Source organism: Schistocerca gregaria, chromosome 5, assembly GCF_023897955.1.
Source record: "Schistocerca gregaria isolate iqSchGreg1 chromosome 5, iqSchGreg1.2, whole genome shotgun sequence".
Lineage (NCBI taxonomy): Eukaryota > Metazoa > Arthropoda > Insecta > Orthoptera > Acrididae > Schistocerca > Schistocerca gregaria.
In genome coordinates, this window is record NC_064924.1 from 30,038,137 (window position 1) to 30,061,098 (window position 22,962).

At 52.9% G+C, this 22,962-nt stretch overlaps 2 protein-coding genes across 2 annotated transcripts; both read left to right on the forward strand.

Moving 5' to 3' along the window:
- The first annotated feature begins 8,482 nt into the window (after positions 1–8,482).
- Positions 8,483–9,085, forward strand: LOC126272796 (keratin-associated protein 5-5-like). Its single transcript, XM_049975947.1, has 2 exons — positions 8,483–8,661; positions 8,761–9,085. The coding sequence occupies exons 1-2, from the start codon at positions 8,483–8,485 to the stop codon at positions 9,083–9,085; spliced, it is 504 nt and encodes a 167-aa protein (XP_049831904.1).
- Positions 9,086–11,308: 2,223 nt separating this feature from the next.
- LOC126273202 (serum response factor-binding protein 1-like) lies at positions 11,309–12,136 on the forward strand. Its single transcript, XM_049976746.1, has one exon. The coding sequence runs from the start codon at positions 11,309–11,311 to the stop codon at positions 12,134–12,136; it is 828 nt and encodes a 275-aa protein (XP_049832703.1).
- The last annotated feature ends 10,826 nt before the right edge of the window (positions 12,137–22,962 follow it).

A 22,962-nucleotide genomic window follows, 5' to 3' on the forward strand; every position in this document is an offset into this window, starting at 1 on the left:
TGATCCCCGAAGCAATTTCTGGGCTTATCTTCATCCGGAGGGTGCGAAGACTAAGTTATGCACAGTGTGGTGCAACGGAGACCAGCTACAGGACCACCAGGTGAGGCTACATGCTGTGACAACAGCCACCCTTGTCTCTTGGGGAGTGGCCGCCATGGAAACTTACATATTGGATCGCGACGCAATTCCTGTTTTGTATCTTCGTTCTGAGGGTGTGAAGGATACGTTACGCTAATTGTAATGCATCGGACTGCAGATAGATGACCACCAGGTGATGCTACATGCTGTGACAACAGCCACACTATTCTTTCGGAGAGAAGCCGCATTGGAAACTAAAGTATTGATCCGCGACGCACTTTCTGACTTTATCGTCATCCTGAGGGTGCGAAGGATAAGGTATGCACACTGTGGTGCATCGGAGACCAGCTACAGGACCACCAGGTGATGCTACATGCAGTGACAACAGAAACAATATTCTCTCGGAGAGAAGCGGCCATAGTAGCTTACGAATTGAATCACGACTCAGTTTCTGTGTTGCGTCCTTATCCTGAGGGTGTGAAGGCTAAGTTGCGCTCAATGCATTGCATCGGAGTGCAGCTGGAAGACCACTAGGTGATGCTAAATGCTGTAACAACAGCCACAACTGTCTCTCGGAGTGACGCGGCAATGGAAACTTACATGTTGGATCCGGACGAAATTTCTGTGTTGCGTCTTTATGCTGAGGGTGTGAAGGCTACGTTACCATCATTGTAATGCATCGGAATGCTGCTAGAGGACCTCCAGCTGATGCTACATGCTGTGACAACAGCCACACTAGTCTCTCGGAGAAAAGCAGCCATAGTAGCTTACGAATTGAATCGCGACGCAGTTTCAGTGTTGCGTCTTTATCCTGAGGGAGTGAATGCTGAGATACGCTAATTGTATTGTCGGAGCCCAGCTAGAAGACCACTCGGTGATGCTAAATGCAGTATCAACAGCCACAACAGTCTCTCGGAAGAAGCGGCAATGGAAACTTACATATTGGATCGCGACGAAATTTCTGTGTTGTGCCTTTATCCTGATGGTGTGAAGGCTACGTTACGATGATTGTTATGCATCGGAGTGCTGCTAGAGGACCACCAGCTGACGCTACATGCTGTTACAACAGCCACACTAGTCTCTCGGAGAGAAGCCGCAATGGAAACTAAAGTATTGAACCCCAAAGCAATTTCTGGGTTTATCTTCATCCTGAGGGTGCGATGACTAAAAGTTATGAACAGTGTGGTGCATCGGAGACCAGCTACAGGATCACCAGGTGAGGCTACGTGCTGTGACAACAGCCACACTAGTCTATCGGAGAGAAGCAGCCACAGTAGCTTGCGAATTAAATCGTGACTCAGTTTCTGTGTTGCGTCTTTATCCTGAGGGTGTTAAGGCTACGTTACGCACATTGTATTGCATCTGAGTTCAGCTGGACGACCACCAGGTGATGCTACATGCTGTGACAACAGCCACACTAGTCTATCATAGAGAAGACGCCATGGAAACTAAAGTATTGATCCCCGAAGCAATTTCTGGGTTTATCTTCATCCTGAGGGTGCGAAGACTAAGTTATGCACAGTGTGGTGCATCAGAGACCAGCTACAGGGCCACCAGGTGAGGTAACATGCTGTGACAACAGCCACACTCATCTTTCGGAGAGAAGCCGCAATGGAAACTAAAGTATTGATCCGCGACGCACTTTCTGACTTTATCTTCGTCCTGAGGGTGTGATGGGTACGTTACGCACATTGTATTGCATCTGAGATCAGCTAGACGACCACAAGGTGATACAACATGCTGTGACAACCGCCACACAAGTCTCTCGGAGAGGAGCCGCAAACGAAACTAAAGTATTGATCCGCGACACACTTTCTGAGTTTATCTGCATCCTGAGGGTGCGAAAGCTATGTTATGCACACGGTGGTGCATCAGAGACCAGCTACAGGACCACCAGGTGATGCTACATGCAGTGACAACAGCCACACTATTCTCTCGGAGGGAAGCACCCATAGTAGCTTACAAAATGAATCGCGACTCAGTTTCTGTGTTGCGTCTTTATCCTGAGGGTGTGAAGGCTCAGTTACGCTCATTGTAATGCATCGGAGTGCTGCTAGAGGACCACCAGCTGATGCTACATGCTGTGACAACTGCCACACTAGTCTCTCGGGGAGAAGCAGCCATTGTAGCTTATGTATTGAACCGCGACGCAATTCCTGGTTGCGTTTTTATCCTGAGGGGCTGAATACTAAGTTGCGCTCAATGCATTGCATCGGTGTTCACCTAGAAGACCACTAGGTGATGCTAAATGCTGTAACAACAGCCACAACGGTCTCTCGGTGAGAAGCTGCAATATAAACTTTGATATTGAATCGCTACGAAATTTCTGTGTTGCGTCTTTATCCTGAGGGTGTGAAGGCTACGTTACAATCATTGTAATGCATCGGAGTGCTGCTAGAGGACCACCAGCTGATGCTACATGCTGTGACAACAGCCACACTAGTCTCTCGGAGAGAAGCCGCCATGGAAATTTACGTATTGGATCGCGACGCAATTCCTGTTTTGTATCTTCGTTCTGAGGGTGTGAAGGCTACGTTATGCACAGTGTGGTGCAACGGAGACCAGCTACAATGCCACAAGGTGTGGCTACATGCTGTGACAACAGCCACACTATTCTCTCGGAGAGAAGCAGCCATAGTAGCTTACGTATTTAATATCGACGCAGTTTCTGTGTTGCGTCTTTATGCTGAGGGAGTGAATGCTGAGATACTTTCATTGTATTGTCGGAGGCCAGCTAGAAGACCACTTGGTGATGCTAAAAGCAGTAACAACAGCCACAACAGTCTCTCGGAAGAAGCGGCAGTGGAAACTTACATATTGGATCGCGACGAAATTTCTGTGTTGCGTCTTTATCCTGAGGGTGTGAAGGCTAAGTTACGCTCATTGTAATGATTCGGAGTGCTGCTAGAGGACCACCACCTGATGCTACATTCTGTGACAACAGCGACATACATCTCTCGGAGAGAAGCCGCAATGGAAACAAATGTATTGATCCGCGACGCACTTTCTGACTTTATCTTCGTCCTGAGGGTGTGGAGGCTACGTTACGCACATTGTATTGCATCTGCGTTCAGCTAGACGACCACCAGGTGATGCTACAAGTTGTGACAACCGCCACACAAGTCTCTCGGGGAGGAACCGCAATGGAAACTAAAGTATGGATCCGCGACACACTTTCTGAGTTTATCTTCATCCTGAGGGTGCGGAGGCTAAGTTATGTACACTGTGGTGCATCGGACACCAGCTACAGGACCACCAGGTGAGGCTACATGCTGTGACAACAGCCACACTAGTTCTCGGAGAGAAGCTGCATTGGAAACTAAAGTATTGATCCGCAACGCACTTTCTGAGTTTATCTTCATACTGAGGGTGCGAAGGCTAAGTTATGTACACTGTGGTGCATCGGACACCAGCTACAGGACCACCAGGTGAGGCTACATGCTGTGACAACAGCCACTCTTATATCTCGGAGAGAAGCAGCTATATAAGCTTACGTATTGAATCGCGACGCAGTTTCTGTGTTGCGTCTTTATCCTGAGGGAGTGAATGCTAAGTTACGCTCTTAGTATTGCATCGTAGTGCACCTAGCAGACAACTAGGTGATGCTAAATGCAGTTACAACAGCCACAACTATATCTCGGAGAGAACCGGAAATGGAAATTTACATATTGGATCGCGACGAAATTTCTGTGTTGCGTCTTTATCCTGAGGGTGTGAAGGCTAAGTTACGCTCATTGGAATGCATCGAAGTGCTGCTACAGGACCACCAGCTAATGCCACATGCTGTGACAACAGCAACACTAGTCTCTTGAAGAGAAGCTGCCTTGGAAACTTACGTATTCGATAGCGACGCAATTCCTTTTTTGTATCTTCGTGCTGAAGGTGTGAAGGCTACGTTACGCTCATTGCACTTCATAGGAGCGCTGCTAGACGACCACCAGGTGATGCTACATGCTGTGACAACAGCCACACTATTCTCTCGGAGAGAAGCAGCCATAGTAGCTTACGAACTGAATCGCGACTAAGTTTCTGTGTTTCGTCTTTATCCTGAGGGTGTGAAGGCTAAGTTACGCTCATTGTATTGCAACGGAGTGCAGCTAGCAAGCAACTATGTGATGCTAAATGCAGTAACAACAGCCACAACTGTCTCTCGGAGAGAAGCGGAAATGGAAACTTACATATTTTGGATCGCGACGAAATTTCTGTGTTGCGTCTTTATAATGAGGGTGAGAAGGCTAAGTTACGCTCATTGTAATGCATCGGAGTGCTGCTAGAGGACCACCAGGTGATGCTACATGCTGTGACAACAGCCACACTAGTCTCTCGGGGAGAAGCCGCAATGGAAACTAAAGTATTTATCCGCATCGCACTTTCTGAGTTTATCTTCATCCTGAGGGTGCGAAGGCTAAGTTATGTACACTGTGGTGCATCAGAGACCAGCTACTTGACCACCAGGTGATGCTACATGTTGTGACAACAGCCACACCAGTCTCTCGGAGCGAAGCCACAATGGAAACTAAAGTATTGATCCGTCACGCACTTTCAGAGTTTATCTTCATCCTGAGGGTGCGAAGGCTAAGTTATGTACACTGCGGTGCATCGGAGACCAGCTACAGGACCACCAGGTGAGGCTACATGCTGTGACAACAGCCACTCTAATCTCTCAGAGAGAAGCAGCCATAATAGCTTATGTATTGAATCGCGACGCAGTTTCTGTGTTGCGTCTTTATCCTGAGGGAGTGAATGCTAAGTTACGCTCATTGTATTGCTTCGGAGTGCACCTAGCAGACAACTAGGTGATGCTAAATGCAGTAACAACAGCCACAACTATATCTCGGAGAGAAGCGGAAATGGAAATTTACATATTGGATCGCGACTCCATTTCTGTGTTACGTCTTTGTCCTGAGGGTGTGAAGGCTAGTTCTCTAGCTTCACTCCAATGCAGTACAATGAACCTGCCAGCTGCAGCACGGTCTGCCGTGCACCGGTCAGAGGCAGCATGGCCTGCCGTACACCGGCCTGAGTTAAAACGTTCTGCCATGCACCTGCCAGCAGCAGAACTGTATGCCGTGCACCTGCCATCTGCATCACGGTCGGCCGTGCACAGGCCAGAGGCAGTATGGTGAGCCATGCAATGGCCAACAGCAGCACAGACTGCAGTGCACCAGCCAGTGGCAGCACATTCTGCCGTGCACCGCCCAGGAGCAGCATGGTCTGCCATGCACCGGCCAGCAGCAGTTTGGTCCGCTGTGAACCGGCCAGTGGCAGCATGGTCTGTCGTACACCGGCCAGAGGCAGCACGGTCTGCAATGCACCGGCCAGCAGCAGCTTGGTCCGCTGTTCACCGGCCAGTGGCAGCATGGTCTGTCGTACTACGGCCAGAGGCAGCACTGTCCTCCGTGCACCGGCCAGCAGCAGCTTGGTCCGCTGTGCACCGGCCAGTGTCAGCATGGTCTGCTGTGCACCGGCCAGCGGCAGCATGGAATGTCGTGCACCAGCCAGCGGCAGCACGGAAAGTCATGCACTGGCCAGCAGCAGTACAGCCTGCCGTGCACCAGCCAGCAGTAGCACGGAATGTCGTGCACCAGCCAGGGGGAGCTGGGTCTGCCGTGCACCGACCAGCTGCACCGCGGTCTGCCGTGCACCGGCCAGTATTAGCATGGTCTGCCCTGCACCCGCCAGTGGCAGCATGATCAGCTGTAAACCGTGCATTAGCGGCACGGTCTGTCGTGTACCATCCAGCGGCAACACGGTGAGCCATGCACCAGCCAGCAACAGCACGCGATATCGTGTACCATCGAGAGGCAGCAAGGAATGCTGTGCACCGGCTAGCAGCAGCATGGTCTGCCATGCACCGGCCAGAGGCAGCACGGTCTGCCTTGCACCGGCAAGCGGCAGCGCAGTCTGCTGTGCACCAGCCAGTGGCAGTGTCGTCTGCCGTACACCAGCCAGTGGCAGCACAGCCTCCATGCACGGCCAGCGGCATCACGGTCGGCCGTGCACCGGCCAGTGGCAACAAGGCATGCGGTGCACGGGTCAGCGGCAGCATGGTCAGCTATGCACCGGCAAGTGGTAGCACAGTCTGCCCTTCACCAGCCAGCGGTAGCACGGTCTGCCATACACAGGCCAGTGGCAGTATGGTCTCTAGTATACCGGCTAGAGGCAGCACGGTCTGTTGTGCATCTGCCAGCGGCAGCACAGTCTGTCATGTACCGAGCAGTGGCAGTACGGTCTGCTGTGCACCAGCCTGTGGAAGCACAATCAGCCGTGTACCGGCAAGTGGCAGCATGGTCTGCCGTGCACCAGCCAGTGGCAGCTCGGTCTACTGTGCACCGGTCAGAGGCAGCATGGTCTGCCGTACACCTGCCAGCAGCAGTACTGGTTGCCGTGAACATGCCAGGTGCAGCACGATCTGCTGTGCACCGGCCAGCAACAGCTTTGTCTGGCGTGCACCGGCCAGTGACACCATGGTCTGTCGTACACCTTCCACAGGCAGCACGGTCTGCTGTGCACCTGCCAGCGGCAGCTCAATCAGCCATGCACCGGCCAGAAGCAGTACGATCTGCCGTGCCCTGCCAGCGGCAGCATGGAATGTCGTGCACCAGCCTTCGGCAGCACAGAATGTCGTGCACCGGCCAGCGGCAGCATTGTCTGCCATGCATCAGGCAGATGCAGCTTGGTCTGCTGTGCACTGGCCGGCAGCAGCATGGTCTGCCGTGCACCGGTCTGCCGTGCACTAGACAGCGGGATCTGTGCCTGCCGTGCATCAGCCAGGGCCAGCACGGTCTGCCGTGCACCAGCCAGAGGTAGCAAGGCCTGAAGTGAACCGACCAGAGGCAGCACTGTCTGCCGTGCACCAGTTAGCAGTAGCACAGTCTGTCATGCAGCGGCCAGTGGCATCATGGTATGTCTTGCGCCAGCCAGTGGCAGCACGGAATGTCGTGCACCGTCCAGCGTCAGCACTGTCTGCCATGCACCAGTCATCAGTAGCACGGGCTGCCGTGCACCGGCCAGCAGCAGCAAGGTCTGCCATGCACCTGCCAGCAGCAGAATGGTCTGCCGTGCAACAGCCAATGGCAGCATGGTCTACCGTGCACCAGGCAGCGGCAACACATATAGTCTTGCACCGCCCAGGGGCAGCACAGTCTGCCGTGCACTGCCAGCTGCATCATGGAATGTCTTGCGCCAGCCAGCGGCAGTACGGAATGTCGTGAACCGGAAAGCGGCATCAAGGTCTGCTGTGAACCAGCCAGCAGCAGCACGGAATGTCGTGCACTGGCCAGGGGAAGCTGGATCTACCGTGCACTTGCCAGCGGCAGCACAGTCTTCCGTAAACTGGAGAGAGTCAGCATGGTCTGCTGTGCACTGGCCGGTAGCAGCACGGTCTGCCGTGCTCCAGCCAGCGGCAGCTCGGTCTACCGTGCACCGGCCAGATGCAGCACAGTCTGCCGTGCACCTGCCAGCAGCAGTACAGATTGCCGTGCACCTCCAAGCTGCAGTACGATCTGCCGTGCACCGGCCAGAGGCAGCACAGTCTGCCATACACCGGCAAGTGGCAGCATGTTGTACCATGCACCTGCCAGCAGCAGCACTGTATGCTGTGAACCTGCCAGCTGTAGCACGGTCTGCCGTGCACAGGACAGAGGCAACACGGTCAGCTGTGGAACGGCCAACGGCAGCACGGTCTGCTCTGAACCAGCCAGCAGCAGCATGGTCTTCCGAGCACAGGCCACCAGCAACACGGTGTGCCGTGCAACAGCCAGAGGCAGCACGGCCTGCTGTGAACTGACCAGAGGCAGCACTGTCTGCCGTGCACCAGTTAGCAGTAGCACAGTCTGTCATGCAGCGGCCAGTGGCATCATGGTATGCCATGCACCGGCCAGAGGCAGCACGGTCTGCCGTGCAGAGGACAGTAGCAGCACGGTCTGCTGTGCACCTGCCAGCAGCAGCACTGTCAGCCATGCATCAGCCAACGGCAACACATATAGTCTTGCACTGGCCAGAAGCAGCACAGTCTGCCGTGCACCGGCCAGCAGCAGCTTGGTCTGCCGTGCACCGGCCAGGGGAAACATGGTCTGTCGTATACCGGCCAGAGGCAGCACAGTCTGCTGTGCACCTGCCAGCGCAGGCACAATCAGCCATGCACCGGCCATGGGCAGTACAGTCTGCAGTGCACCGGAATGTGCACGGAATGTCGTGCATAGCCAGCGGCAGCACGGAATGTCGGGCACCGGCCAGGGGTAGTTGGGAATGCTGTGCACCGGCAAGGAACAGCGCGGTCTGCCGTGTACCGGCCAGTGTCAGCACGATCAGCTATGCACTGGCCAGTAGCAGCATGGTCTGTCGTACACCAGGCAGAGGCAGACGGTCTGCTGTGCATCTGCCAGTGGCAGCACAATCAGCCATGCACCGGCCAGAGGCAATACGGTCTCCCGTGCTCCGCCAGCGGCAGCACAGAATGTTGTGCACCGGCCAGCAGCAGCACGGCCTGCCTTGCACCACCAAGCGGCAGCATGGAATGTCGTGCACCGGCCAGGGGCACCTGGGTTTGCCTTGCACCGGCCAGCAGCAGTGCAGTCTACCGTGCACCGGTCACTGACAGTACGGTGTGCCGTGCAACGGCCAGTGGCAGCACGGTCAGCCGTGCAATGGACAGCTCTAGCACAATCTGCCGTGCACCAGCCAGTGGCTGCATTCTCTGGGGTTCATCGGCCAGATGCAGCTCGGTCTGCTGTGCACTGGCCAGCAGCAGCACTGTCTGCCGTGCACCGGCCAGAAGGAGCAAAGCCTGCCATGCTCCGGCCAGAGGCTGCATGGCCTGCCATGCTCCGGACAGAGGCAGCACAGACTACCGTGCACCAGCCAGAGGCAGCACGGTCTGCCGTGCACCTGCCAGCAGCAGTACTGTTTGCCATGCACCTGCCAGCTGCAGCACGGTCTGCCATGCACAGGCCAGAGGCATCACAATCAGCACTGCAACGGCCAACGGCAGTACGGTCTGCTGTGAACCAGCCAGTGGCAGCATGATGTACCGAGCACCGGCCAGCAGCAGCACAGTGTGCCGTGCACCAGCCAGAGGCAGCACGGCCTGCCGTGAACCGACCAGAAGCAGCACGGTCTGCTGCGCACCTGCCAGCGGCAGCACAATCAGCCATGCACCGGCCAGTGGCAGTACGGTCTGCCGTGCACCGCCAGTGGCAGCAAGGAATGTCATGCACCGGCCAGGGGCAGCTTTGTCTGCCATGCATCGGGCAGATGCAGCTCGGTCTGCTGTGCACTGTCCAGCAGCAGCATGGTCTGCCGTGCACTGTCCTGCAGCAGCACGGTCTACCGTGCACTAGACAGCGGGAGCAGGGCCTGCCGTGCACCAGCCAGAGCCAGCATGGTCTGCCGTGCACTGGCCAACAACAGCACAGTCTGCCGTGCACTGTCCACCAGCAGCACGGAGTACCGTGCACCAGTCAGCGAAAGCACGGTCTGCCGTGCGCCAGCAAGAGGTAGCAAGGCCTGAAGTGAACAGACCAGAGGCAGAACTATCAGCAATGCACCAGTCAGTAGTAGCACGGGCTGCCGTGCTCCGGCCAGCAGCAGCATGGTCTGCCGTGCACCTGCCAGCAGCAGAACTGTCCACCGTGCAACAGCCAATTGCAGCATGGTCTACCGTGCACCTGCCAGTGGCAGCACGGTCTTCCGTAAACTGGCGAGAGTCAGCAAGGTTTGCCGTGCACTGGCCGGCAACAGCACAGTCTGCTGTGCACCAGCCAGCTTCAGCTCGGTCTACCATGCACTGGCCAGACGCAGCTCAGTCTGCCGTGCACCTGCCAGCAGCAGTACTGATTGCCGTGCACCTGCCAGCTGCAGTACTATCTGCCGTGCATCGGCCAGAGGCAGCATAGTCTGCCATACACCTTCAAGTGGCAGCACCGTGTACCATGCACCTGCCAGCAACAGCAGTGTATGCTGTGCACCTGCCAGCTGCAGCACGGTCAGCTGTGCAACGGCCAACGGCAGCACTGTTTGCTGTGAACCAGCCAGCGGCAGCATGGTCTGCCGAGCACCGGCCAGCAGCACAGTGTGCCGTGCACCAGTTAGCAGTAGCACAGTCTGTCGTGCAGCGGCCAGTGGCAGCATGGTATGCCATGCACCAGCCAGAGGCAGCACAGTTCGCCGTGCAGAGGCCAGCAGCAGCACGGTCTGCTGTGCACCTGCCAGCAGCAGAACGGTGAGCCATGCACCAGCCAACGGCAACACATATAGTCTTGCACTGGCCAGAAGCAGCGCAGTCTGCCGTGCACCGGCCAGGGGAATCATGGTCTGTCGTATACCGGCCAGAGGCAACACGGTCTGCTGTGCACCTGCCAGCGCGGGCACAATCAGCCATGCGCCGGCCATAGGCAGTACGGTCTGAATTGCACCGCTAACGGAATTTTGTGCATCAGCCAGTGGCAGCACGGAATGTCGGGGCCCGGCCAGGGGTAGCTGGTAATGCTGTGCACCGGCAAGAAGCAGCGCGGTCTCCCATGTACCGGCCACTGTCTGCACGATAAGCCATGCACCGGCCAGCAGCAGCACTGTCTGTCATTCACCAGCCAGTGGCAGCCATGTCTGCCATGCACCAGCCAGCATCAGCAGAGAATGTAGTGCACCGGCCAGCAGCAGCAAGGCCTGTCGTGCACCGACCAGAGGCAGCATGGTCTGCCGTGCACCGTCCAGCAGCAGCACGGTTTGCTATGCACCAGCCAGCGGCAGCACGGTCTTCCGTTCACCGGCCAGCAGTAGCATGGCCTGCCATGCACCGGCCAGTGGCAGCACAGCCTTCCTTGCACCGGCCAGCAGCAGCACAGTCTCCCTTGCACCAGCCAGCGGCATCGTAGTCTGCCGTGCACCGGCCAGTAGCAGCATGGTCTGTCGTACACCAGGCAGAGGCAGCACAGTCTGCAGTGCATCTGCACACTCAGCCATGCACCGGCCAGAGGCAGTACAGTCTCCCATGCACTGGCCAGCGGCAGCACGGACTACCGTGCACCACCCAGCGGCAGCATCGAATGTCATGCACCGGCCAGGGGCACCTGGGTTTGCCGTGCACCAGCCAGCAGCAGTGCGGTCTGCCGTGCACCGGCCAGTGTCAGTATGGTCTGCCGTGCAATGGACAGCTGCAGCACAGTATGCCGTGCACCAGCCAGCATCTGCATAGTCTGCCGTCCATTGGCCAGATGCAGCTCGGCCTGCCATGCTCCGGCCAGAGGCAGCACGGACTACCGTGCACCAGCCAGAGGCAGCAGGGTCTGCCGTGCACCTGCCAGCTGCAGCACGGTCTGCCGTGCACAGGCCAGAGGCAGCACGGTCAGCAGTGCAACGGCCAATGGCAGTACAGTCTGCTGTGAACCAGCCAGTGGCAGCATGGTCTACCGAGCACCGGCCAGCAGCAGCACAGTGTGCCTTGCAGCAGCCAGAGGGAGCACGGCCTGCCGTGAACCGACTAGAGGCAGCACTGTCTGCCATGCACCAGTCAGCAGTAGCACAGTCTGTCGTGCACCGGTCAGTGGCAGCATGGTATGCCATCCATCGGCCACAGGCAGCACAGTCTGCCGTGCACCGGCCAGAGGCAGCACGGTCTGCCATGCACTGTCCAGCAGCAGCATGGCTTGCCATGCACCGGCCAGTGGCAGCACAGCCTTCCTTGCACTGGCCAGCATCAGCACAGTCTCCCTTGCACCAGCCAGCGGCAGCGTATTCTGCCGTGCACCGGCCAGTGGAAGCACGATCAGCCATGCACTGGCCAGCTGCAGCACTTTCTGCCATGCACCAGCCAGCGGCAGCCATGTCTTCCATGCACCAGCCAGCAACAGCATGGAATGTAGTGCACTGCCCAGCGGCAGCACAGCCTGTCGTGGACCGACCAGAGCAGCACGGTCTGCCGTGCACCGTCCAGCAGAAGCATGGCCTGCCATGGACCGGCCAGCAGCAGCACAGCCTTCCTTTCAACGGCCAGCAGCAGCATGGTCTGCCGTATACTAGACAGCGGGAGCAGGGCCTGCCGTGCACTAGCCAGGGCTAGCACGGTCTGCCGTGCACTGGCCAACAACAGCACAGTCTGCTGTGCACCGTCCACCAGCAGCACGGACTACCGTGCACCAGTCAGTGGCAGCATGGTCTGCCTGCACCAGCCAGAGGTAGCAAGGCCTGAAGTAAACCAACCAGAGGCAGCATTGTCTGCCATGCACCAGTCAGCAGTAGCACGGGCTGCCATGCACCGGCCAGCAGCAGCACGGTCTGCCATGCAACAGCCAATGGCAGCATGGTCTACCGTGCACCAGGCAGCGGCAACACATATAGTCTCGCACCGGCCAGGGGCAGCACAGTTTGCCGTGCACCGGCCAGCAGTAGCTTGGTCTGCCGTGCACCGCCAACTGCATCATGGAATGTAGTGCCCCAGCCAGCGGCAGTACGGAATGTCGTGCACCATACAGCGGTATCACGGCCTGCTGTGAACCAGCCCGCAGCAGCACGGAATGTCGTCCACCGGCCAGGGGCCACTGGGTCTACCGCGCACTTGCCAGCGGCAGCACAGTCTTCTGTAAACTGGCCAGAGTCAGCACGGTCTGCCGTGCACTGGCCGGCAGCAGCACGGTCTGCCGTGCACCAGCCAGGGCAGCTCGGTCTACCGTGCACCGGCCAGACGCAAAACAGTCTGCCGTGCACCTGCCAGTAGCAGTACTGGTGGGCGTGCACATGGCAGCTGCAGTACGATCTGCCATGCACCGCCAGAGGCAGCACAGTCTGCAATACACCGACAAGTGGCAGCAAGGTGTACCATGCACCTGCCAGCAGCAGCACTGTATGCTGTGAACCAGCCAGTGGCAGCATGGTCTGCCGAGCACTGGCCAGCAGCAGCACGGTGTGCTGTGCACCAACCAGAGGCAGCACTGTCTGCCGTGCACCAGTTAGCAGTAGCACAGTCTGTTGTGCAGCGGCCAGTGGCAGCATGGTATGCCATGCACCGGCCAGAGGCAGCACGGTCTGCCGTGCAGAGGCCAGCAGCAGCTCACTCTGCCGTGCACCTGCCACCAGCAGCACGGTCAGCCATGCACTAGCCAACAGCAACACATATAGTCCTGCACCTGCCAGAAGCAGCACGGTCTGCAGTGCACCTTCCAGCACAGGCACAATCAGCCATGCACCGGCCATAGGCAGTACGGTCTGCAGTGCACCGTCCAGCAGCAGCACGGTTTGCTGTGCACCAGCCAGCGGGAGCACGGTCTTCCGTGCACCAGCCAGCGGCAGCATGGCATGCCATGCACCAGCCAGCGACAGCGCAGCCTTCCTTGCACCGGTCAGCAGCAGCATAGTCTCCCTTGCTCCAGCCAGCGGCATTGTAGTCTGCCGTGCACCAGCCAGTGGCGGCATGGAATGTCGTGCACCAGCCAGGGCACCTGGGTTTGCCATGCACCATCCAGCAGCAGTGCAGTCTGCCGTGCACCGGCCAGTGTCAGTACGTTTTGCCGTGCACCGGCCAGCGGCAGCACGGTCAGCCGTGCAATGGACAGCTCCAGCACAGTCTGCCGTGCATCAGCCAGCGGCAGCATTGTCTGCCGTCCATCGGCCAGATGCAGCTCGGTCTGCTGTGCACCGGCCAGCAGCAGCACGGTCTGCCGTACACCGGCCAGAAGGAGCACGGTCTGCCATACACCGGCCAGAAGGAGCACGGCCTGCCATGCTCTGGCCAGAGGCCGCACGGCCTGCCATGCTCCGGTCAGAGGCAGCACGGACTACCGTGCACTGGCCAGAGGCAGCACGGACTGCTGTGCACCTGCCAGCAGCAGCACTGTATGCTGTGCACCTGCCAGCTGCAGCACGGTCTGCCGTGGACAGGCCAGAGGCAGCACGGTCAGCAGTGCAACGGCCAATGGGGGTAAGGTCTGCTGTGAACCAGCCAGTGGCAGCATGGTCTACCGAGTACTAGCCAGCAGCCGCACAGTGTGCTGTGCACCAGCCAGAGGCAGAACGGCCTGCCGTGAACCGACCAGAGGCAGCACTGTCTGCCATGCACCAATCAGCAGTAGCACAGTCTGTCGTGCACCGGTCAGTAGCAGCATGGTATGCCATGCACAGGCCAGAGGCAGCACAGTCTGCCGTGCACCGGCCAGAGGCAGCACGGTCTGCCGTGCACCGTTCAGCAGCAGCACTGTTTCCGTGCAACAGCCAGCGGCAGCACGGTCTTCCGTGCACCGGCCAACGGCAGCATGGCTTGCCATGCACCGGCCAGCGGCAGCACAGCCTTCCTTGCACCGGCCAGCAGCAGCACAGTCTCCCTTGCACCAGCCAGCGGCAGCGTATTCTGCCGTGCACTGGCCAGCAGCAGCACGGTCTGTCGTGCACCGGTCAGTTTCAGCACGATCTGCTGTGCACCGGCAAGCGGCAGCACGGTCTGCCGTTCAGCGGCCAGCGGCCGCACTGTCTGCCATGTACCGGCCAGCAGCAGCACGGTCTGCCGTGCTCCGGCCTGTGGCAGCACGGTCCGCCGTTCAGCGGCCAGAGGTATTACAGTTTGCCGTGCACCGGCCAGCAGCCTCAAAGTCTGCCATGCACTGGCCAGAGACAGGACAGTTTGCCGTGCACTGGCCAGCAGGATCACGGTCTGCTGTGCTTCGGCCAGCAACAAAGATAAGACAAACTATTTCTAAGGATTCTTTGGGAGTTTATGGAACATGAACGATTGCATCTATAAGATCTTCTCGCCAAACGATCTAGGTTCCTGAATCATCAACAAACCTCCTGAAGCAAAGGAGCAGCCACTGATAATAAGGTTGGGACGATGGAGCACGTGACGAAAATGACATCTACGATGCTTGCCAAAAATGAAAAGCACCTGTAGGGTATGATCGGACGTTTATGTAACGCTATGCACGGATATACACCATCGATCGGTATGTAAGTTGTAATTCTCTGTGGCAAGTGGAAACAGCCATCAGGGTACAATAGTGTTGTTGGTGTTTAGTGTTGTTACCACTCCTGATAGGGCATGTAAGCAGCGTGATCGCCGTATGTTGAGTGATCTTCATGAAGAACACGGATGTACCACCTATTCGGGTGAGTCTGCAATATGAGTTCCCTGCGGAGTTTGAAGGAGGCTTCACTGTGCGTCTCCTTACGGCTGGTGGGTCAAATCATACCATAATCACACTTTGAAAATATAATCATATGTTGAAACATATCCATTTACAAATATCCCTCAATCTCTACAATTTCCAGCGATCTTTCTTGCATTCCAACTCCCTCTGTAACACTTACTTTGTGCAAAATCATTTTTGAGTACAGTGCACAAATAAATGTGGGATTAATTCAGAAAAGTTCCGAACATTTCCTTCTGTCAATAAACCCCTAAAAATTTAAGAGCAATATATATTGTTCTATGAAATAATCGAACAGTAGTTATCGTTTTACAATTACATCTATGCCACTAAATGTCCACTTAAATAAGGTACTTTTATATCAGTCTGTTTACAACACAATTTTTAAACTTACTGGTTATAGCACGACGCATAGTAACAAGACATTATACACAAATGAAAATCACACATAGAAAGAAAAGAAATACATAGTTTAATTTTTATCTGGGATAATGAATGACTTGCGTTGCAAAAGAGCATGAACACAAGTTCCAAGTCTTGTGAGCTGCTGCGAGCGACCTCATGGTGAAATCTTGATTCATCGATATCAGATCTGTCGTCTTCACACCGTAAAGTGGCCTGACGGTGAAATCTCGACTCATCGATACCAGTCCAATGGTCTATGTTCGTGAGATTTTTGTGACTTTTGAGAAAATTTGTGAATGAAATGGCTGCAAACGATAGTAGAAATTCAACAGAAGTGTGAATACAGGGCGTTCACTGTTCACTTCGATTAACTGATGCGGTTCATTGTTGCCAACCATCAAAATAACTACCCAATAGCGCTAACTACCATGCTGAATACTCAGTAGTGAAGCTGTTTTTGCCGTATCTAGCCATAACGTTACTGAGACATCTGAGGAAGACTCAATGTAGCCATCTTCTATATGAAGGAAACAAAGTAATTTGTGTGAAGTTTAGACTGTTTTACTCGGAATAAGAATCAGGTAAAAGTAACTGGATTGTAAAAAGATCACGGTCCACACTATTTGTTTAAGAGACCTGTAGGTGACAATAAATCCAGAATTATCAGTGTGATTTTGTGCAGGTTCGAGAGCGATATCATGGAATCAACAGCTCAGATATGCAGGCGAAAGCACACCTTTTACCGTGTGTTTGGATTTATAGACATCGTAAAAAAGGATCACTTCTTCGAAACCCCGTAATTGTTTCCCATTTTGACGGGTAGGTTCGAAATAATTTCAGACCTGTATGTCGCAATGTGAGACGTGCCTGCAACTTCCCTCTGTGATGGTACAGACACGTGGCGCACTGTGACGTCCCCCTCGGGCCGGGTGATGCTTCCAAGAGCTATATTTCCTTTAAAAAAAGGAGGCCATTGGCCAGAGGTTTGTGTGAGTTGTAAAGTGGGTTAAGTATGTCACATTGGCTCAAAATTCTGCCAGTATGGACGTCTCATACGATGGGAAAGTTGTCACAGCCCCTTTTACCCACATTTAACCCCTTCTTTTAAGTCCTCTGCGATGGAGGTCCCAACCAGGACAACTAGCGCTGATGTCTCGCGGTTTTCTTATAATAGGCCAAAGAAAGCATTTCAGACATACCGCAGCCCAGTACGGACACGAGAAGCCCCCAGGAAGTGCTATATGGGCGTCACTGAAAGCACACCATCCCTTGGGGCATTGGTTCTCACACAGGTCGCTGTCGAAAACAGTGCTCCACATGCTCTGAGCAACAGGAGGAGGTTCTTGACAATGCTCAACACTGCTGACAGCCCTCATAAGATTCACACCCACTCAACGGACGTCGTAGATGTTCGGCGGCACTGAACGTGATCTGACCCACTTGCAGCGTAGTGTAACGGCAGTGGGGTAACGGCAGTATTTGCTCTAGTGGACAGGGTGGAAGCACTAGGACCCGTTTAAAACCATTCGAAGTAATTTGAACGCGATCTGAGGCAGAAAAAGACGCTTATGCTTTTTTCGGCTGTGTCGTGATAACAGATGGGTCAACCACTGGCATTTACTTGAAGAGAAAGGCAGAGGTTCCCTCTTAGATCGCTAGTGTGGCGACACCTAAGGTGCCACTCACGCACCATAGTGGAGCACGTAAGAACTGTTCTTGCCTACAGGGCTAGATCGGCCACGATGCATCACTCTGCTGAATAGGTGTCGAAGCTTCTGACATGTACACTTTTGATGTGCTCGACGTAGGTGCGTGGGTGGGGAAGACGGGATGTGACGACGTTCGCATCGAGTGGCACTTGCACGCTGACATTGGACGGAATAGTGGTGAAATTTGGTGCCAATGTGACATCATTGACCCACCGTGCAGCTCACATGAACTTTCGCCCTGCGGCCTTCTTTTAGAATGTGACACGTTCCCCAGGGTACCCCAAGGTGCCACCCTGTTGCACCATTACAGAGGAACATTTTAGGCACCTTTCAGCCAAATTTGAAACTTACGCGTCGCAACGGGAGACAATTACGGTGTTTGGAAAAGGGATATGTTCCTTCGTGCACAGCGTAGTAATTACCTAGTGTCTCATGTTTCCCATATCCCGTTAATGCTTCAGTTCACCGGAGTACAGCTCTACACTGCTACTAATTCACCCACTTGGTTGAAGCTCTGTTCTTAGTTTTTCTGTATTTTGTGGAATTGTCAACACTGTGTATTACGAATTTTCTCAAATGTCATTAATTTTATCCAGAAAAGCGATAAATTTTTCGCAGTTAAATTTTATTCAAAGAGACGCACTTCTTTGATTTATCTCTTATTTCCACATTGTTGTACTGCCATATTCTCACAGTAAACATTCACGTTGGACTCAGCTGGGAAGTGATCGGAGCCGAAGGTGTCAGTTTTCTCGTTCCAACCGTTAAAATATTGAAACCCGATGGAGCTTCAAGCCATATCAACGGTCGATGCTCTCCACATTGGAGACTCTGCATTTGTTGTTGATCCATTACTCAATGATACTAGATTCTTGTTAGATCGTAACTTTTCCGTTCCATGTTCATCGTTCATTTCTCTGCATGACTATGTGAGTTTTACATGTGCACATGGCGAAAGCGTAAGAGGCGTATACTTGAAAAGATTATTACATGAAATTGTGCTTGCTATTGTACGAGGAAGTTGGTAAATCGTTACACTAAAAAACTATCACGATTCAGATTTGTTACCGCAGAAGGTTCCTGCACTCGGTACCTATAAGTTCTTGGAAGGTTTCGGAGGCAAACGCAAGATTAGATGTTATTTTTCTGTGTCGTATGGAATTTCGTACGTTACGACAGATTTTATTATGCACATATGAAAAAAAAAGTTGTGCATTACCCCAGTTCCCAGTACACATGAAGATAGACATTGACTGTGAATATTGTATCACAGACACAGTCCCTTTGACCAGAGATGTCACTAAACTCACCCAAAGATGTAAACAAACATGCAAGAGCAGCGCCTATTATACGGAGGGGTCCGACAGCTGATCAGTTCCATTCATTCCACCAGGAAGGAGGTACGAGGCTCGTGTTGTCTGTAGTTCAACCATGTCTAGACGGTCAATACCGCGTTTCTATCGCGTACGCATTCTTACTTTGTGTGAGGAAGAGCTCTCAACAAGGGAAGTGTCCAGGCGTCTCGGAGTGAACCAAAGCGAGGTTGTCCGGATATGAAGGAGATACAGAGAGACAGGAACTTTCGGTGATCCGGATATGGAGGAGATACAGAGAGACAGGAACTTTCGGTGATCCGGATATGGAGGAGATATAGAGAGACAGGAACTTTCGGTGATCCGGATATGGAGGAGATACGGAGAGACAGGAACTTTCGGTGATCCGGATATGGAGGAGATACAGAGAGACAGGAACTTTCGGTGATCCGGATATGGAGGAGATACAGAGAGACAGGAACTTTCGGTGACCCGGATATGGGGAAGATACAGAGAGACAGTAACTTTCGGTGACATGCTTCGCTCAGGCCACCCAAGGGCTGCTACTGCAGTGGATGACCGCTACCTACTGATCATGTCTCGGAGGAACCCCGACAGGAACGCCACCATGTTGAATACTCTTTTAATTGAAGCAACAGGACGTCGTGCTACTCAAACTGTGCGAATAGGCTGCATGGTGTGCAACTTCACTCCAGACGTTCATGGTGAGTTCCATCTTTGCAACCACGTCACCATGCAGCGCGCTACAGATGGGCCAACAACATGCCGGATGGACCGCTCAGGATTGGCATGTTCTCTTCACCGATGAGTGTCACATATACTTTCAACCAGACAATCGTCCGAGATATGTTTGGAGGCCAACCCGATCAGGCTGAACGCCTTAGACACACTGTCGAGCGAGTGCAGCAAAGTGGAGGTTCCCCTTCTGTTTTGGGGTAGTACTATGGGGGCCAACGTACGCCGCTGGTGGTCATGGAAGGCACCGTAACGGCTGTACGATACGTGAATACCATCATCCGTTCGATAGTGCAACCATATCGAGAACATACTGACGAGCCATTCGTCTTCATGTACGACAGTTCGCGCCCCCATCGTGCAAATCTTGTGTATGAGTTCCTTCATGACAACAATATCGAACGACTAGAGTGGCCAGCACGTTCCCGAGACATAATCCCTATCGAACATGTCTGGGATGGATCGAAAAGGGCTGTTTATGGACGACGTGACCAACCAACCACTCTGAGGAATCTACGACGAATCACAGTTGAGGAGTGGAACAATCTGGACCAACAGTGCCTTTATGAACTTGTGGATAGTATGCCACGACGAATACAGGCATACATCAATGCAAGAGGATGTGCTACTGGGTATCAGAGGTACGGGTAATCTACACCACTACCTCTGAAGGTCTCGCTAATGGTAGTACAACATGTAATGTGTGGTTTTTTACGAGCAATAAAAAGGTCGGAAATGATGTTTATGTTGATCTCTATTCCAATTTTCTGTACAGCTTCCGGAACTCTCGGAACCGAGGTGATGCCAAACAATTTTTGATGTGTGTATCTAGGAACGGATACCATTCGAAGGCAGCTAGTCAGAAAGCTGCAGGTAGGAGATACTCTCTGTGTTTGGCCGGCATGTGGAAAAGAGGTGGTGCCCTAAAGTTCCGAAATAGTCGTTTAAATTCCAAGCACTGTTATGTGACGCTGCTGGTGGTCATTCACTCCATCGTATCGACACGTTGAGCGATTGGTTCTATCTAAGATTCCTACCGCTACATTCTGTCGCTCTCATACATCACAAAGATGACACTGCACTTTACACACGACTTTCCAGTTACCTGCACTCAACAGATGGTCTTAGGATGGATGTCATGCATGCCTTGCGGACCTCATATGTAGAGGTATTTAGTACGGTAGGAAGAAACACTTTTTTATGCAGCTCTAACAATCCTTTGTGATGTCCTAAGCCAAACGACCGTTTCTCTCTCACCTTCTTGAAATAATGGAATTCGTCATATGATCCACCTCCATCTCTTCAAATTACTCTCTCCTTTCTAAGATACTCGTTTCATTTGAAGCGTAACTGTGACTGATGCTCGTACCGCGTCTCAGTTCGCACCAATGCTGATGGTTTATTTTGCAACAACTCTCTTTCCGTAGTCGCTTTGATGCAAAGAATCGATCTAGCATTCCACTGAATATCACTAAGACCCGTTGTTGAAGTTTATTGTTCTCCGACGGAATAGAACGTTCGCACGATGAACATTGTGACCGAACGTTTCCGAACTGATGCTCGGGCATTTCCATACTTCTGCAATGACTGCAGAACCGATGGTGACGAGAAGGAATCATGTCAACAGTACGCCAAGAAGCGTGGGCACAGATTGTTGCACTGGGACTACTCCGCGAGAAGGTCGTAGGTTAGTTCGTCTCGATCTAACAAAAAGGACGGGCGACAACAGCTGAAATCAGGATTGAGAAATATGTTGGGTATGTTTGCCACTGAAAGTTTCCTTGCTTGCCTGAACACGTAGGTGATAGGTATTCTTTGGCTACCAGGGGTTGTATTATTAGTAGAGTGCGGATCAGTCACAAAGAGAGAGAGAGAGAGAGAGAGAGAGACAGACAGAAGAGAGAGAGAAAGAGAGAGTGCGCGTTGTGTCGTCGCAGAGTGAGATGCTTGGATAGCGGACGTGCCACACAGAAAATGGAGTTTTATTTGTAATTCTCCCTGACGTATGATTAAGAATAAAGGATGATTTTACAGAGAGACGCTTCATTTCACTAAACGTAACTTGCATCGAGTTTACACTGGGATGACAAAAGTCATGTTATAGCCCTGATATCGTAAGTCGTTGGAAGTCCCCTGCAGAAAGATTGTTCCATGCTGTCTTTATAGCCGTCCATAATTGTGAAAGTCTTACCAGTGCAATATTTTGTGCACGAACTGACCTCTCGATTATGTTCCATAAATGTTCGATGAGACTCACGTCGACTGATGTGGCTGGCCAAATAATTATCTCAGAACGTCCAGAATATTGTTCCACCAAATCGTGAAATGATGCATTGTCATTCATAAAAATTAAGTCCTTGAAAATGGTTTCCAAATAGCCGAACATAGGTATTTCTCAGAAAATTATAGGTTCAGTTAGACCAGAGGATCCAGTCCATCCCATGGAAACACATCTCATTGCATTATGGGGCCACCACCAGCTTGCACAGTGCCTTGTTGGTAACTTGGGTCCATGACTATGTGCCACAGTCGAACCTTACCATTTGCTGTTACCAGCTAAATTCTGGACTCGTCTGCCCAGGACACGATTTTCCAGTTGTAAAGGATCAACCGATAGCGTCACGAGCCCGGAAGAGGGGCTGCAGGCGATGTCGCGCTGTAGCGAAGGCACTCGCGACGCTCGTTTGTTGCTATAGCCCACTAACGCCATATTTCGCCACGCTGTCCTAACGGATATGTTGTGTCACATACCGATTTCTGTGGTTATTACGAGCAGTGTTTGTTATCTGTTAGCACTGACTACTCTACGCAGATACTCCTGCTCTCAATCGCTAAGTGAAGGCTGTCAGCCATTGCGGTGTCCGTGGTGACAGGTAATGCCCGTAATTTCGTGTTATCAGCACACTCTTGATACTGTGGATCCCGGCATATTGCATTCCCTAACGGCTTCCGAAATGGAATCATCCATGTGTCTAGCTCCAACTACCATTTCGCGTTCAAAGTCAGTTAATTCACATAGCGCAGTCACGATGAAACACCTCAGTACAAACAACAGCTCTGCTAGTGCAGTGCCCTTTTATATCTTGTGTAACTGGTACTGACGTCATCTGCATATTTGCGTATCACTATTCCATAACTTTTGTCAGTTCGGTGTATTTGCTGAAACTTCTAGGCGATTAACTGTTGTTACGTAAAGATTTAATCGTGTGTAACAGAATATAAGTGTTAGTATCCAGGGTAAATGACCATTCATGTTTTCAATATTTTAATATCTCTCTCCCGCCACTGTTAGTTCAGAGTATTTCATTTGGAATGAAAAAAATAAATTTTGCATAATTTAAATATTTTGCGTGAAATAAATCTTTATGAGATATGACAATAGTAATTGAAGATCACAGTTCGTGTTAGTCGAGTCACTTCACCTCATTAAGAGGGCTTTAGTATAATTTAAAAATACCCTTTTATGAATTTACAACGTTTCACTTATGCTAATCGTCACTGTTGAATGAGAAGTAAATCTGCTTACATTTTCACAGTCACGCATTGCAATATTTCGTCGACAGTGTGCTA

Excerpts from the sequence above, each read along its gene's own strand:
- LOC126273202 (XM_049976746.1), top strand. The coding sequence starts at position 11,309 with ATGCTCCGGCCAGAGGCAGCACGGACTACCGTGCACCAGCCAGAGGCA.
- LOC126272796 (XM_049975947.1), top strand. The coding sequence starts at position 8,483 with ATGCACCGGCCAGAGGCAATACGGTCTCCCGTGCTCCGCCAGCGGCAG. Across the intron at positions 8,662-8,760 it reads CAGCAGCAGTGCAGTCTACC|CCAGTGGCTGCATTCTCTGG; the intron begins GTGCACCGGTCA and ends GCCGTGCACCAG.